The 18028-nt window shown below is 38.4% G+C and overlaps 2 protein-coding genes across 5 annotated transcripts in view; one reads left to right on the top strand and one right to left on the bottom strand.

Moving 5' to 3' along the window:
- LOC127415544 (sodium/potassium/calcium exchanger 4-like) overlaps positions 1–17917 on the bottom strand; it is a 41061-nt gene extending 23144 nt beyond the window's left edge. For both annotated transcript variants that reach the window (XM_051654320.1, XM_051654319.1), the window contains exons 1-2: positions 17486–17917; positions 11961–12071 (exon numbers count right to left, since the gene is read on the bottom strand). In XM_051654320.1, coding sequence (XP_051510280.1) covers positions 11961–12071; positions 17486–17654 — 280 coding nt within the window. In that variant the 5' untranslated portion in view covers positions 17655–17917. The remainder of the gene's footprint in view (positions 1–11960; positions 12072–17485) is intronic.
- LOC127415553 (NADH dehydrogenase [ubiquinone] 1 beta subcomplex subunit 1-like) overlaps positions 1–18028 on the top strand; it is a 226033-nt gene that overhangs the window by 169998 nt on the left and 38007 nt on the right. The gene's annotated exons all lie outside the window — the stretch shown is intronic.

The raw sequence follows: 18028 nt of genomic DNA on the forward strand, positions 1-18028 counted from the left end.
CTTTGCTTGTAGACAGCCAAACCTTTTGAACAGCCTCCGAATCAGACAAAGAGCTGATACGCTTTTGCGACCAGTATACATGCATGGTGCCCTCACAGGCAGAGCATGTGCAATCTCTGTGCTTTGTCTTACATAACTTTCTCTAGGCTTGAGAACGGATTTGACAAGCCAGATTTGAATTCCAAACAGGAATTAAGGACCAAAAGGGGTAAGCACATTCAGTACAACTGCTAAGTCCCAAACTGGGACAGTAACGGGGCGAGAGGGCCTCAGCCATCTTGCACCTTGTAGGAATTTAATGACCAATCCGTTTTTGCCCACAGACAAACTACGAAAGGGGACGTGGTCAGCCACTTGTCAGAGAATTTTCCAATAAAGAGAAATAACACAATGAAGTCTTTGGATTCCTTTCAACATCAGAAGAAACTTTATTTGGCCAGGGGAGAAGTCTCTCATTCAAAAGAATTCTTCCAACAATCATCCCACTACACATGAGTTTCATACCATCTCAAACAAACAAGATCTTACCACATTCAACTAAAACTCTGATTGGTTACTTTCTCCTGCATAAACACATAATGTCACTATGTCAGGTTGACCCAGTGGCAAATTCATTCTCTGGCCTATGCCATCTCACTTGTAAGTGTTTGCCTATGCTGAGACTATCAATTAAAATTGGAGATGGCTATGCCTGGTACAATTAGTGTGGTATCTAATACGTCCTTCATCTAAGACACAGTAATGCAACAACACAGATAAAAGAAGCTAGAAACTGGAGTGAAACTAGAGTAAAGGTTAAATATGAAAATAATACATGTGAAATGAATTTTCCCCTTACACACTATAGCAGCGACATTCAGTTTGAGCATGGATGGAGTCAGTCCTGCATTCAAACACTCTTGTAAGAAGTAAAGCATCGTATGCACAGGGCACCAGTCAGCGAGCACTCGCCACTTCAAGGCACATAGCTGCCTTGTTGAGGGGTCTCTGGCCTATAATATGGTGTCGAGCACTGGCTGTGACAATCCAACTGTGTCAGATGGGCCCCATTCATTGGAGTGACCATTCCTCTTGGCTGGTCCTCTGACATGACTGTAAGTCTGTGCTGGAGTTCAGGTGACCGGAGATGTGCATTGCACATACTTGACAGTAGATGCTTCTCACACCAGAGGAGAAGCTGACGTGCCAGGTTCAACATTGGGCACAACCGCACTCCCCTCTAGCGATTTATATACGCCACAACTGCAGTGTTGTCTGTCTGGATCAGTACGTGAAAGCCCTGCACGACTGACCGAAAAGCTCTGAGAGCTAGGAAGACTGCAAGCAGTTCCATGTGATCTATGTGCCATGCCACATGCACCCCTGTCCAGGTCCCGAAGGCTGGATGTCATTTGCACAGGAGTTCCCAGCCTGTGTTGGACGAGTCCGTTGTGACAAATTTGCATTTGGCCACCTGGATGAGTCCAACGCCTTACTGGTAAAATGTAGGCATTTTACAAATAGTTAGCATGGCGTCACTACAAGACATAAGCGACTGTGTCACCAAGAATGATGAGGCACTAGAGAGGCGTCATACGTAATAAACCCAGTGGGGTGACGACAGCCACTGAGGCCATCAAACCCAAGAACCGCTGAAAGTGTAAATGGTAAAGCTCTCCCTAGCTTGAAGCTTGTCAAGCATCGAAGACTGTGTTCGACAGTCAGACATGCTAACATGGTCACCAAGTCGAGTCTCATTCCTGAGAAGGAAACTTGATGACTGAGCACCAACACACGCTTCGCCCAAATGAATTTGAGACACAAACACTCCAAATGTGCAAGCAACAGGTCCCTGTTCTCGCATGCTTTCTTTCTGACTGCACTAAAAGCAACCAGTCATTGAGGTAATACAGAACACAGACACCCCTCAGCCTCAGCGGAGCAAGTGCCACATCGACACATTTCGAGAATGTGCAAGGAGCTAGGGACAATCTGAAAGGAAGCACATTGAACTGGTATGTAGTGCCCTCAAAGGTGAATCTCACAAATGGCCTGTGACTAGGAACTATCTGCACATGAAAGCATGCATCCTTCAGGTTGATCGACACAAACCAGTCCAGTCCAACCAAAGCAAGAAGCAAATTCCTGACAAATGCTGCCAGGGGTGTCAATTTACAGACGCACTGCTCACTCTGGCCTAGGTGGCCAGAGCGCCAATTCGAGGCATAGCGCATTTAAAAAGAACAGCAAAGGTTGCAGCTCCAGAGACCTGAACTCTCACTGAATAGGAAGAACGTCAAATCATAATAAGGTGCTTGTGCAGCTCTGGAAAGAACGGCACTGGCAGCAAAACTCTGGGGCTTGCCATCACGGTTAACACCATACATTTTTTTTTGGGGGGGGGGGGACTAAAGTGAGAAAATTCAAGCAACTCAGTATCAGAGGCTGCTTGTAATGTTTTCCTGCCCACGGGCACAACGTCGAGTGAGTGACAGATAGGGAACGTCATGTTTACTTTTGTAACCTCCGTTCCCTGATGGAGGGAACGAGACGTTGTGTCCCTCTTGCCACAATGCTGAACTACCTGCTGAAATGGCCGGGACCTTATCTCAGCTCCTCAGCACAAAACCTGAATGAGTGGCTGCATAACAGCTCCTTTTATACCCGTCTTCTCTGTCTTCTCTGTCTGCTCTAAGAATAGCAGCATATAGATTAAACTCCCGGACAGGTGAAGGTGACTTTCATGCTCCATTTCAGGCATTGGAGTTATTAATTGGACGCTCATCATGTGAGGTGTTCATGCTGCTCTCAGTTTTGCACTGCGTTTGAAGGATAAAACATCAATATTTCATGTCTGCAGAAAACAGGATCAAGGGCAGTGGACTGAGCCATGGAGGAAAACATGGATTACAGCTTCATCTTAATAAATTATCAACAAAACATCAATCTTTCTGTCTGTCTCCTTGCACTGTGACAATGACAACAAAATAATCTGTGGTGCACGTTATTTTAATGAGACTCTCCCTTGGTGATTGTTAAAAAATCCATATCTTTAAAAGTCAACATTCAAGGACAGTCACAACCAATTTAACATCCGTAATGTGACATATTTCTGAGTGAAAACAAGAAAAATCAGGAATTGAATGGATGGTGAAAAGATCATAACAATTAAAAAAAATACAATAAAAATAAAAAAAAACTATTATTTTGCATTCCAATCAAAAAATGAGTTAAGAAAGAGAAAATAAGCATACTGTGCACAGTATACATATTGCATGCAGCAGAAATAATACAAGTAGTATACAGTAGTAGTATGCTATTCTAAACACAGGAGATACACAGTCTGAGGGATGATCAGAGAAAAAAGTTAGTGTAAAAAATAATATTAATGGTTAAAATGTTATTAAATGGAACAATAGTGACTGCCACACATACTGTACTGTATCACAGCGTAATGCACACACATAATGACCGTTAAGATGGATGTTGTCAATTAGAACAACACTGATTGTATCTTATCGCCATGTATATCTGCTTGTGCTATACATTTGCTCAAAACCCTGCATGTTACTAATTAAACCTGATGAAATTTAAACGCTCTAAGAGTCTATATCATGCAAGCTATAAAACAGATCTCACCCATCAAAGCTCATCTTCAGTCTGACCTATTATTAGATACTTTAAAACTGTCTAAAACTGACTATTAACAAAAGCACAGCAAAAACGATTTTGTAGAGACACCATGTTTTTGGAGTACAGAGGCATTTTGAATACAAAGAAATATCCTGTATATACTGCAGTGCACTGCAGGTCACAGCAATAGTATTAATATTTGGCAAAGAAAAACACCTAAGGACTGTAAAGTTGTTTATTAAAAAAAAGGTATATCTACATAGAGATATAAGAGAACTCACGTACTTTAGGATGAACTGCAAAGGCAAAAAATGCAGCAATATGGAATATATTATGAAGACAACCCACATAAGATCAAATGCAAGGCAGTGATGCAGCAATATCATTTGATGCAAAAGAAATACACGTCCTCACCGCTGGTTCAGGATTTCTTCCTTGTGTTCCTTTGCCGTTTAATGTCGGTGGTCAAAACAGCTTTCTGTGCCACCTGTTGCGCTGGTTTTGGTAACCGCAACGGCTTCTGACACGTGATCCAAACTCAGATTTTATTGGTCAGGGCATTTTTTCGGCTGGGGAAGAAAAAAAAATGGACACACTCACCGTAAAAAAGACTCGCTTTGCAGCCACGCGATTCGCCGCAAATGTTCACTCCAGGTGAGAGTGGCTCATTAGGAATCCATTGTTTCGATTCAAAATGTTGATTGTTGCGAAAATTCGCGTTTGGTGTGCAAAGGATATAAGCAATTTCACATAACCAACAAAGTAAATACATTTACTGCATAGCAACAGAATGTGAAATCAAGTTTAAAGGATGTACAAATAAACATTTTGTCTTTACATTATGCTGATTATGCTTAATAAGCTGGCAACGTGTCATGTAAATGTATTAAATGGTGTCCCTTTATCATGGTAAGATCATAAATGGTTTAAGCAAAAAATTATCGACACCTGTACATTTTTGGCTATTACCCTGATTTTGAGTTGCACTTCCCATAAACACCATTTAATTAATGTGTGCAAGTATTTTGTGCATGACTGTTTAAGTTTTAGTGTAAACAGTGTACAGTGTAAACACTGTTTTCTTGCATTGTCGTTTTTTTTTTTAAAGCTGATTGTTGGTAGTTACAGCAGTTCACTGGTGTGCATGTAAACGCAATCACTGTGAGAACATTTATAGAATACCAGTAACGTCATGAGGATGTTCATTTTCCTAACCTTTACATAACGTAAGCCAGAGTTGTTGGAATATTGTTGGGTGGGATGGTTTCTTAGCAGCATTTCATTAACCCTCCAAACTGTTACCAGGAGAATGCCGGGCATGTTATGTGACCAGATTCAACAGTCACATCATCTGTTCTCATGAGAGCAAGACTAATAACACAAATCAGCCACTCACAATGTCAGTGTGGAGAGCCAGTCATCCATTGTGACTTGTTTAGCATGCCTGCCTCATTCACACACATTTGGCCATAATGTTCTGGCTCATTGCCTCACACATTTCTCTAGCTAGATCATCACAGGCAATTTGTTAAACAAGAATATGCAGTCTGAATATGCTAAAAAAGTTAGAGTTGAATGGAACCATCCCCAAGTCTCAATGATATTCTGATACCAATTTAGTTTATGATCTTCCCTCAATTTACTGTAGGTCTTTAACCCGTTTAATAAAAAAAAAAAAAACAATAAGTCTGGTTGCTTTTAAATGTAAAACAACACTTCTCCTCTGCACACTACATGACTTGAATTGTCATTCATGTCAACTTTACAATCTGGTCTCATAGAATCACATTACTACTGTATACCTACATTTGTGCTAAGTGATTTTTCATGGCTCATTGTACTCACTGATGCAGTTTCCTGTGAAATGAAAACTAGTTACTTACTTTTCACCCTGTTCCTCACACAATGCTATCTTATGACATCTGAACACTTTTACTATAGTGCATGACTTATTTTAACGTTTGCATTACATAACCAACTACATTTACAAGCTTGCTTAAGTGTGATCAAATTGCACGGTCGCTCAACTAATACAGCATTGCACTTGCATTGCAAAGGACTGCCGTACGAGTCCTGAAGAGCATGCAAGTCAACATGTGAGCCGAACGTGATGTAGAAGCAACACAAAATGGCGTGGTTGCTTTAGCAATTGCTTTTTACATCTCACGTGTGCTTTTTCTGCCACTATCGGTTAGGTTTAAGGTTTAGAGTAGGGAGATCAGTTTTGTTGATTTAAAAATCTATAGAGCATTAACCTTAAAAACCTCATTTGTTGGGGGCCTGGGTTGACTACTACCTCTGGAGTTGCGAGTTCGAATCCAGGGTGTGCTGAGTGACTCCAGCCAGGTCTCCTAAGCAACCAAAATGTCCCGGTTGCTAGGGAGGGTAGAGTCACATGGGGTAACCTCCTCGTGGTCGCTATAATGTGGTTCTCGGTGGGACACGTGGTGAGTTGTGCATGGATGCCGCAGAGAATAGCGTGAAGCCTCCACACGTGCTATGTTTCCACGGTAACGCGCTCAACAAGCCACGTGATAAGATGCGTGGTCTGACAGTCTCAGATGCGGAGGCAACTGAGATTCGTCCTCCGCCACCCAGATTGAGGCGAGTCACTATGCCACCACGAGGACTTAGAGCACATTGGGAATTGGGCATTCCAAATTGGGGAGAAATTTGTTTTGGAGAACATTTCACTTGCTTTTAGCGTCACACAGTGGACATTTTACTAGGAACTGCAGCGTTACGTGTAATTATACATGTAATGTCATATTGCAAAAATGTCACCACAGTGACATTTTCATGAGATCAGACTGGAAGTTTAATGCTTAGGGGTTGACGGTCAATTTTTGCACAGGCAACTGATAAAACTCACAAAACTACATGTCAGTTTGATGAATATTGCATGCCTTCATGTTAAAATATAATGCAATTACCCTCTAATACCGTAATCTTTAAATGTATTTGCATGTTGCGTAACAGAGATCAGTATAATGCGACATCTGTTACAATCGTATGTGTGGACAGACGCAAGCCCTTTATGAAATCAAAAGGCTTACGGAGACAACAGAGCAGAACTGGACAGATAATAGAATGATTTTACAGTGCTACGTACTTATCAGATGTACTTACAAAACAATTGCTGCACAACAGAACACAGTTCTTTCTTAAAAGTGTGTAATTTCTGCGCCACAAGCTTCACCAAACTGAATTTCCCTGAATCTCCCCCTCTGCCATTGGTCGAAAAAAAAAAACAGTCCCGCCCTAAACTCATGCTATTGGTTGAGTCAATGTTGCTGTGTCGGGCTGGTTAAGGTGCTCAAACAGAGCAATTTTTTGAAAGTGATACAGAGGCACAGTATTAACAGTTTTTTTGGGATTGGGGGTGGAATCCACTTTCAAATGGATTACTTATAGCTGACTTTGCATATTAAGCTGGGATAAGAAAAAGTAGGCCTATTTTGACATAAAAAATTATGCACATCACTAACCAATTTCTGTCAGGCATATGTAAAGCTGTTGTGGTGTCATGACCCAACCATATGAGCGTAACAACACATCATTTTCTGCCCTGTTTCCCCCGACACCATTGTACATACAATTGTGCCACATTGTACACACAAACATACACACATGCGTGTATTGCAAGCCAAGGTGTGTGCCTGAATTTGCCTGAATAAAATCAAACTCAGATGCGCTTCCCACTAATTGAGAGTAAAATACAAATTAGGGATATGCAAAATGACATATTTTCAAAATCGACTAGTTAGTGGGTTGTATACTATTCTGTCTTAAAGGGATAGTTCACCCAAAAATTACAATTTTGTTATCATTTGCTCACCCTCATGTAGTTTTTTTTCTTATGGAGAACATAACAGCGATAAACAACAAAAGTTCTTGCGTAAACATGCGAACCACTGCTAACACATTTCTCTCATAGCACTCATAAATGTGCAATGGACGTCAAGATTTTCATTTTTTACATTTCGGGTTGTTTCTCACCAAAACTCGGATGCCTTCAGAAAACTTGGAATATAACGCACACGTCACATGGACTACTTTTATGATACTTTTGGATCCTTTTTTAAACTTTAAAATGAGTGAGTCACTATCAACTTCTATATATCATCCTTACGTCATTACTTCATGTCCGTAAACACAGAAAAGAAGTACCGGCTGTCATGTGTTCCGGCTGGGGAAACTACGCTGAAACTCCTCCCCCTTTGGGTAGGACCTACCATGGGACCTCTCCACATGACATACTTCCGACAAGGCTCGGTAAAGACCATGTGACGTATTTCCACTCAAAATACCCCCCCCCCTTTTTTTGGGCAGGGTGTGGTCCCGCGGTGTCTTCCCCTTGGGAGTTCAGTCAGTCAAACTCACACAGTTCAGGACAGCATCGTTGCAGTCTGGATGAATGTGTATCTGTTAACTGTTTGGTGAAGTTGTTTACTTGCTGTAATACTTGGATATGTTGTCTGGTAGGGTTGTTGAAATTTATATTGCTTGTCATGCCTGGGTTTCAATGGGGACATTTTTGTCCTGACGGTCCTGAGTGTAACTGTTTTGTGTACGCAGTGTATTATAGATGTATTATAGGAACTGAGGTTAATATATTAAAATTCTCCAAAAAATACACACCTTTGGCAAAATTTATGCCATTGGCATTAACACAGCCAAAATGATCGAAAAACCTCAAATGAAAAAGACAAAAATGTCCCAAAGGTCGCACAAGGGTTCAATTTATCTGCCTGTTACGTGTTTTATATGCTTAATAAATGGTTACGGTTAGGTTTAGGAGTAGGTGTGGGATTAGCGGCTGAAAAATATACATAAAATGTACATAAAAAATATTGTAACAAATATGATTGCTACTGTACATTAATCTACTTGTTACATGTTTTTATATTGTTGAAATGTGGTTATGTTTAGAGCTTGGGGTAGGGTTAAGGGATCTAAAATATCTATAAAACAGTAAAAATGTACAAATATATTTAGAATCGATTCGTGTATTCAAATATAGTTGTAATGGATTCGTCAATATTTAAACATTAATATGTCACGGTCCTGTCACTCTGTCAGTCTGGATTTTTGTCTGACAGGACCGTGACATTATCGTCACATGTCTGTCTTGTGTTTCATTGTCTGTATTTGTGTGAGTGGCAGTTTCGGTTGTATTCCCTGCCGTACACTCTTCAGTCCGTCTTGTTTCATGTCGGGAGCACGGTGTCTGGGTCCTGACTTCCTGTCTGGTTCGGTTTCGGTCTGTGTCAGGATCCGGACACTTGTGCTCCATGTCTGTCTGTTATTGACGTGGGTGCATCGCGCTTATGTCATCTTGGCAGCATGCATTCGCGTCAATAGTTTGTCTGGCTCTCGCGCCCGGGTCGCAAGCTGTCTTCATGTTGTGCAGAGATTCGGTCACTTCGGTCTAAGGGAGAGCACGTGGCTTTGTTTTGTTTCTGTATCGCCACGTGTCTATCTGTCTTACGTCATATCCCACCTCCTTGTTTGCTTATTATTTGTTCATTTGCCTCACCTATCCTGTGTTAACCCATTTGATTTATCTCCCTATTTTAGCCTCCTCGTGTTTGCTGTCCAGTGCCAGTTCGTCTTGTTTCCAGTCTTGTGTTTTCAGTCTTCCCTGTCGGTCCTGTTTCCTCCACATGGTTCCTACCCAGTCTGGTCAGTCCTGTTCCCCGCTGCCTTCTGCCCCAGCCCTGGATTACCTTTTTCCCCTACGGTGTAGTTTGTTTTTCCCCCTTGTGGGAGTTTTGGTTTGGGAAACAACTCACAAAGTGTTCTTCTGCAAATTGCAATTTTAAGTTTCAACTACAGATGTCGCTAGAGAGCTCAAAGTTCCACAGTGGAGCTTTAAAATTAAACACTAAATGGCGTTAGACACTGAAAAAAACAGCACATATAAAGACTAACAAAAGTATTCAGAGTATGACAGTAATTGTTTCGAAATGTTGAACATGGGATGAATTTAAAGATGCAACTTCTCAGAGAGAATGTTAGCATTTTCCTCCTGTTTGAAGGACTACTGCAAACAACATTCAACCTGAAGCTTCTCTGCATATTGAGCTGGGATACGAGAAATAATTTTGACATCGGAAAATTTTTACACATCAGCATTAAGGTTAAACCAAAAAGATAAACGTTAGATAAACTCAGTAGAAGGCTTCAATCATCGACTAGTCGGTGGTTGGACGACCCGCCACCAGTACTGTATCAATAAGCAAGAATCATATAAATGCATATAATCTATCCGCAAACTGAAACCACAGTGACTGGATGTATGATCTGTGGGGGTTAAAGGTCACATCTCCCTGTCTAGAAGCTCTCAGTTAGTGTACACTGAGCTCAGACTGATGACTTAAGATTTTGTGACACTGACTCACGATTGCCTCGAGCCCTTAAGTATTCTCAAATGAACACACACTCAAAACAAAACCACATGTCCTCCGTCCTATATCAGATTACTGCTGTGCTGTAGCAGAATTTAACTGTGCTAAAACCATCTGAGAAACATTTGGTTTACTATAAGAACTGATGCTGACTTCCTCAGCCAAGAAGCAGCTTGTTAAAGACTCCAATGAAATTGGAGACAATTTCCTACATAGCTATATATATATATATATATATATATAGATGCATTAGCTTAAACTAATCGTATCTTCTTCTATGTTCAGTTTTCTTTTTCAGGTCAACTATTGTCATGGAGAAGCAAAAGTTTGAAAAATCATACTGAGCAAGTTAGTTAAAGTTAGTTAAACTGATGACATGTTTGTAGCTAGTTACCTAAATTATAACATGTCTGGTTTAATGCAAAGATATTTGAAAGTAACTATATTGAGTACTAAGGTTTGTTAATGCCACAGTAATGCAAGAACAGCCATTAGGTATGTACAACAGGACTGCAATGTGTTTGTTTGTTTGTTTTTGTTTAGTTTTTTTTGTCTTACGTTTGTAGTATGATTTTCACCTAACAATAAAACAAGTGAAAAAATATAATAAAATACATTGAAGGAGGGAGCCAGATCTAGAGACCAAAATATCATACAGACTTAGACGTGGGCGCTTTTGACTTGGGCCAGTAAGCAACCATCTAGCAACCACGGAGAACACCCGACCATGGCAACCATCTATCAATGCCCTAACAACCACCCAAAACACCCTAAAACCTAACACCCTGACATCCTATAGTTGGTCTAGTGTGACGCTAAAGATATATTGTCCGTATCTAATGATCGGATGCCATAAAACAAGAAAAAAGGAGAATACAGAGGGTGCAGAAGGCAGACACAAGATGTCATTGCCGTTTGCATACTGAAGGAAAGTCGAAAATGTAATCTTGTGAGATTACAAGATTTCCACAGTGTAATCTTGTCAACTGGCACGCTTCGACTGAAAAGGTAGTGGCAAAAGTTAAGGCGAGAAAGTAAATAATTCGAGACAGCAAATTCTTTTGAGTTTGACAGCATTTTTTTTTACATTTTAGAATGATCCTGACTGAGATTAAAATCCTAAATGTACAAAATGTAATTGGTTTCACCCTGTCATATGTCAATTACTAAGCTAAGCTAAAAATATGGTACTTTAGTCAGTAGAAAATTGCACAAATATTGGGTGCCATATATACAGTATATACTGTATATTAATTAGATTAGAACAGTTTCATCGATACTTTTTTAGTAATAAATGAAATATACTGTAAGTATATTTATAATCAACATTTCTATAACTTTGTTCCCCACCTTGATTAACCCTAAACCATTAAAAAGAAACTTGAAAATGTAAAAAGATAAATAAACAGAACATCCAGGGCTAAAATTAGACTTTTAATTTGGTTTCGAGAGAATTTAATGACCACAACAGTATAAGTCCAGGACAGAGAGCATAAGGAAGAATGTGAGTGTCAGCTAAACGCTATAAATGCTGTTTCTGGACCAAAGCTGATTAGAACAGCCTCAAGTGAACAGCAAAGTCACTTCAAACCTTTGCTTAAATCTCGCTGGTACTTAAAAACATGGACATGAAGTTAAGTACTTAAAATCTCGTCAAAGCTCTTAGTACAGATTTTAATGCAGTTCCATGAGGTTTCCATCTCCCTTCTGCTGATTAACAAAAAAAAAAAATAAATAAATAAATAAATAAATAAATCTTGTCCAGTTGCTAGTGGTGTCACAAAGAGCCTAAATATAGCCCTCTGAGCTCTGTCCAACACGCCTGTCACATCATATCAGAGACTGTTGGTAATTCACGACAGCACTTTAAACTTCTTAAATCTTATCAGCTAAGCTATGGTGCATATACAGACAAACGCTCTGATGATGTCATCTCACCTGGCTCAGTGCAGTTCTTCACCTCAGTCTCATTATCAGATGTTGATGACATCAGCCGTCGTCCCCAGTGGTTATATGACTCCATCGGCCCCTCCACAATCATGCCGTGACCTATCAAACAAAACACTCGTTAAATTATGGGTCAGTTAATTAGACTAATTACTGATATATTGGATGTGGCACATTTAAAATGTGTTTTATTATGCAAATAAAAAAACCATAAAATCATACTTGATAATTAAATATTCCTTTCAAAGTTTTACTGTAAACTCTAACTACTAATAGGTTTATAAACTTATTTTAAAAGCTCCATAATAACAAATATCAAATATATTTTTTTGTTAATAGGTAGTTTTAAGCTTGTTTTTATGTACCTATATTTATACATATCCAGGAAGCTGGGTACGTATAAATTATATTTTATTTTTTTAAAGTCACAATTGAGATTTATTTCTTGTAATTGTGAGTTCATATCTCACTTTGCAATATACTTAGCAATATAAAGTTGCAAGTAATGAAGAAACTTAAAAAAATAATAATAATAATAATGTGCAATCACAGGTGTGCGTAAATTGGCTATTTTTAAATAGCTCATCCCATCAGATTTTAAAAGCATAACTACCTGTTTTATTACATTGCTTATACATACAACAGCAGGGAAATATCATCATCATAAGCTGCACATTTCTATTAAATTAACCCAATTTAATTGTATTGAATATCATTGGTTACGGTCGAGCAAAATATCATTAAAATATAGGAGTGACAACACAAAATCTCTCATGATCCCGCCCACCTAATGTCCAAAAGTGCTCTGCTAAAGCAGAGGGATATAAACCAAACAACTTGATAATGTGCTCTGTCTTTAACTTAAGCAAATGATTTTCATTTCTGCTGTTAAGGTAAATGTAAATGATCCACAGCAGCTATTTGGCTTCAAAGGGTGTCAATTAAAATAAAATAAAAAGCAATCTTGAAAGCGACCCTGACATCATTATTTCTCTATTAAACACACCAGGTAAACAGCCTGCAACCAAGACCTTCAGCAAGCGCAAACGCTTCATACTGTACAAAAGCAATCAGAAGAAATAAAGTCATACAGTTTTGACATGACGATGAGTAAACGGTGACAGAATTGTCATTTGTGTGTGTGTGTGTGTGTGTGTGTGTGTGTGTGCTATACCTTTAAATATATCCTTAATATTCTTTTCCTGCACAGCAATCTGCCAAATAATCGTGACTAAGAGGACAGTAACAATATTGTTTCGTTTCTCCCCTATGCTAAAAAGGAAAACTAGATTTGACTGATTAAAAAAGGAGAAGTAAAGATTGAGGGATTGCATGTGTTCCGTTTTTCTTTGATCTCGGGTTCTTGTACCATTACGAAGTGTGACACGCTCATACACATGCTTTCACGTTAATGTCATGAGCTGTCATGAAAGAAAGAGGCCATTTCTGAGAGTAAAAGCCCCCGTTGTGAGATCACAGATTTACAGTTGTCTATATGCTATCAGTCCATAATAATCTTTTAAGCTTCTTGTGTTTGTTTTAATGTAATTCATGTTTTCCTGCTGTCTTTGTGTTTAATTCATGCACGAACCCATCGCTCACAGCTGAAACACTGTTTAAAGGAATATCCCATGTTCAATTCAAGTGAAGCTCAATTAAAAGCATTTGTAGCATAATATTGATTGTGTCGCTCATTAATTAAAAAAAAAAAAAAAAAGTACAATTACAGTAAGGCACTTACATTGGAAGAGAATGAGGCCGGTCTATAAACACTAAAATATACACAGTTTCAAAAGTATAGCCATAAGATGTAAACATTACACGTGTTAAAGTGCTTTTAGTGCGATTAAATTGCTTATTAACCTTTTCTGTGTAAAGTTATATCCAATACTGGGATCACAGAGTCCGTTGCCATGGCAGAAAAGTTGTGATATTTGACATAACTTTAAACAGATAAGATTCGTAAGCCGTGTAATCACACTAAAATCATGTTAACATGTATAATGTTTACATCTTGTGGCTATACTTTTGAAACAGCGAGTAGTTTAATGTTTACGGACTGGCCCCATTCACTTCCATAGTAAATGCCTTACTGTAACTGCAATTTATACTTTTTTAAATTTTTTGAATAACTCAGGAACAAGTCGAAATTGCAAATTTTTTGTGGAAATCAAGACTATGCCACAAATGCTGTTATTAAACTTAACTTGTATTTGACCCCGGAATATTCCTTTAAGATAATATATATATATATATATATATACAGTACTGTGCAAAAGTTTTAGGCACTTGTGAAAAATGTTGCATAGTGAGGATGTCTTCAAAAATAATGACATTTTCATTTAGTTTTCATAAATCAATTAACATCATAAAAAGTCCAGTAAACATAAAAGAGCTAAATCAATATTCGGTGTGACCACCTTTGCCTTTAAAACAGCACCAGTTCTCCTAGATACACCTGGACACAGTTTTTCTTGGTTGTTGGCAGATAGGATGTTTCAAAGCTTCTTGGAGAATTCTCCACAGTTCTTCTATCTGTTTCAGCTGTCTCAATTGCTTCTGTCTCTTTATGTAATCCCAGACTGACACGATGTTCAGTGGGGGGCTCTGTGGGGGCAATGACTTCTGTTCTTCTATTCTAATCTTTTCTATTTGCAAAAGTAATGTTTTGGAGTCTAACATTTATATTTTCCATTGACACACTAAAGCTGAAGATATAAATAACTATCTTAAGACAAATGCTTAAAATATATATTATTACTATTATTATATTATTATTATTTATTTATTTTTATTTTTATTTTTTATTAAGCAAGGTACAAGCTTATTTAACATTGGTCAGTTTTTACAAAATTTAAGAAGACTTCAAATAAATACATTTTGCATGAATTCTGAAGTTTGAGCATTTTGCGTTCCACAGAAGAAGAAACAAATATGGTTTTGGAATGATGGGAGGGTGAGTAAATGATGACTTCAATTTATTTATTTATTTTTATTTTTAATTTTTTTTGCTAAACTATTAACTTTGCCCATAAAAGACAAATTAGGAGAGAAAAATTAGTTAAAATCTGACCCAACAAACTGTCTCCACACACTGCAGCATACAAGACATGCAGATCATCTCCACCAACACACAGATTGTGTCTGAAAACCTAGTTAAATGCTTAGTTACAAAGACTGCTTTTTTTTCTCTTTCAGGACAGCTTCTTATTTTTCTTATTTAATGTCTGTACAATGTCACACCAAGTCAAAAAATCTCATTGAACTGATAAAGACAGATTATTGGCCCTGGTACATTTACAGTATATCGGCACACTAATACACATTTATATTTATCTTATTTGTATTTACCTACATTTCCTATTTTCTTTAATGTCTGATGTCTGTCAACTTCAAAGTCAAATTCCTCTTAAGAGCAATCTTAACTGCACAATAAAACTTATTCTGACATTGATTATTGCTCAGTAGTGCAGATTAGGGATGGACGGATCGATCCTAATGTGTCGATACTTCCAATACTGATGTTGTATCAAAAATATCGATCCTCACACAAAAATATCGATTCTATTTATTTATTTGAAGTCTTGTTGTACAAACTTAAATTCATTTTGTCACATGAACTAGAAGTCATCCTTTGAATTACGTTGAGGCAACACACATTTGTTGTTGTTTGTGTAACAAGCTGTGAGCTTATAGTGGTGATTGTGTTAGGGTTCGCCCTCAAAAATCCCAATTTAACCCTGGCTTAACATCCAACACACAAACCACAATGACGCTGACATTCAACAATCATATTTTTTGGAAATAGATGCACTCACATTACACAAAACCCAATGGGTCAACAAACACAACACCACCTGTGCAAATACTGCAATAAAAAGCAAATATTAAGACATTAATTCACAGTTTTTACTCATGCCGTAGCGTATGCTGGGAACCTGACGTCGCATGTATCTGGTTATAGCCAAAAAATAATTATTTAAATTGTCCCAACACAAATGGATTCAAATTTGAAATTTAAATTGACTGCACACAATGAAATTAAGCAATTTTAAGTAATTCAATTCAACAAGGAGAAAAAAATATGTTTTACGTATTGGATATTCTCATATTGTCAGCTGACAAGGATAGACTACTGACCCTGCTACATGCGTACATCTGTCTATGGTGCACATATGTAACTCTGCATGGCTCTCTGTCACCATGTGGTAAAATAATTATAAACATATGATAATGATTCACTCAGTTTGGGTTTGTAGGAGTTCAAAATGTAAACATATATACATTTATAAAAATATATGTTTTTGAATTGTTAGAACATAATGTGTACCATACAGGGTTAAAGAAAGCTGCCCTTTTCTTGTTTTTCGGTAACATCTGTCCAATGTCAAATTGCTCCAAAAAATAATATAGATTATTATGCATCTATATATGCATATAAATATACTCATTTACTGATGCACAGTTATTGTTGTTTAAATATTTAAGGACAGCTGGTCATTTACTATTTTCTCAAATATCTGATCTATATCAATGCAAAGTTAAAATCTTCATAAATGCAATCTTACCTGCCCAATGAAATCAACTTTAATATTAAATATCCTACAGAATCCCCACATATTTTTACAGTCTATTCCCATTTATGATATGGACAGTTTATTAACCCTGATAAATCCTGCACAAGCACTGATGCACATTTCTATTTCTCTTATTTCCATGGTTTACATTGACAGGTCAGCTGTCAATCATATTTTATTTAATGTCCGTCCAATGTCAACAACTGCACAGGTCAAAATGCTCATAAAAGCAAATCTGACTATAGATTATTGATCTTGCCTAAAACTTATACTGACCTAAATGCATGCATATAAGACCATACAGTGATGCATTTTTCTATTTATGTTTTTTCGATTTTATTCAATGTCTGATTTATGTCTATGCCAAATGCAAAGTCAAACTCCTCATAAGAGCAATCTTCCCTGCCCAATAAAACCAGTTCTTTCTACTCCCATCTCTACAATCTTTTTCCATGTATGAATCTACTGGAACTGATAAAGACAGATTATTGACCTTGATGCATACTGCACATATTCACAAAAAACTGATGCACATTCAATTCTAGTCTTTATTTGCATTGACAGAACAGGCAGTGAAAATGTTTCATTTAATGTCTGCGTCAAAACAAAAGACAAATTCCTCTTAAGAGCAATCTTATCTGGAAAAAAATGATCTCATATTATTACTCCTGCAGAATCCGTATGTCACTGAACTGATAAGGACAGATTATTGACCCTGATACATATACTGCACATATGCACAAACACATATGCACATTCATTGCATGTATTTGCAACAGCAAATTCAAATTCCTCATAAGAGCAAACGTCCATAGCTGCACAATAAAACCCTTTTCTGATACTGATGTGGATCATTGCACTGTCTATGACAGCTGGAGGGAATATACCGCATAATTTCCCCCCACATCCAGATCAAGACCTGGTTCTGTTCGGACTCACCTGTGTTCGTCAGGACGGTTGACATGCCCCACGCCACGAGCAGAACACTGCAGACCACTGACACCTGAGCCAGCAGCATCTCCCTCCTCTTGCGCACTTTGAACATCTTTGCAGTGATGGATTTCTTGGAGACCGTCATCATGGTCTGGTCTTGATCCGAGCTGGTCATCGCGTCGGGGGTTCAATGAGGTCTGATGCGCTGGAGAGGAGTCGCGCGCTGGAGCTGTGCATGCACTGCGCAACCGGAGACGCGAAGATATCAGGGGTTTGTATCCAGAATAGAGCAACGCAAGACCAGGCTTTAGTATCCCAGATCCGTGTTCTCATCAGAATCCTCTCCGCCGCATTGCAACACTGCTTGAAACATATAATCCCCGCATAGATGCATCCCGTGCGTCTGAACGCATCCGCTATAACGCAACATGACACAGCCAGTAGGTCTCAGGTGATGTCCTCTGCTCCCTCTGATCGCATCGGCATTCCTGCTCTTCCCATCTGGATGATCGGGAACTTTGCGCTGCTCGCGCTGGTGTCCACCGGAGG

The sequence above is a fragment of the Myxocyprinus asiaticus genome, chromosome 25 (genome assembly GCF_019703515.2).
Source record: "Myxocyprinus asiaticus isolate MX2 ecotype Aquarium Trade chromosome 25, UBuf_Myxa_2, whole genome shotgun sequence".
In the NCBI taxonomy this organism is placed as follows: domain Eukaryota; kingdom Metazoa; phylum Chordata; class Actinopteri; order Cypriniformes; family Catostomidae; genus Myxocyprinus; species Myxocyprinus asiaticus.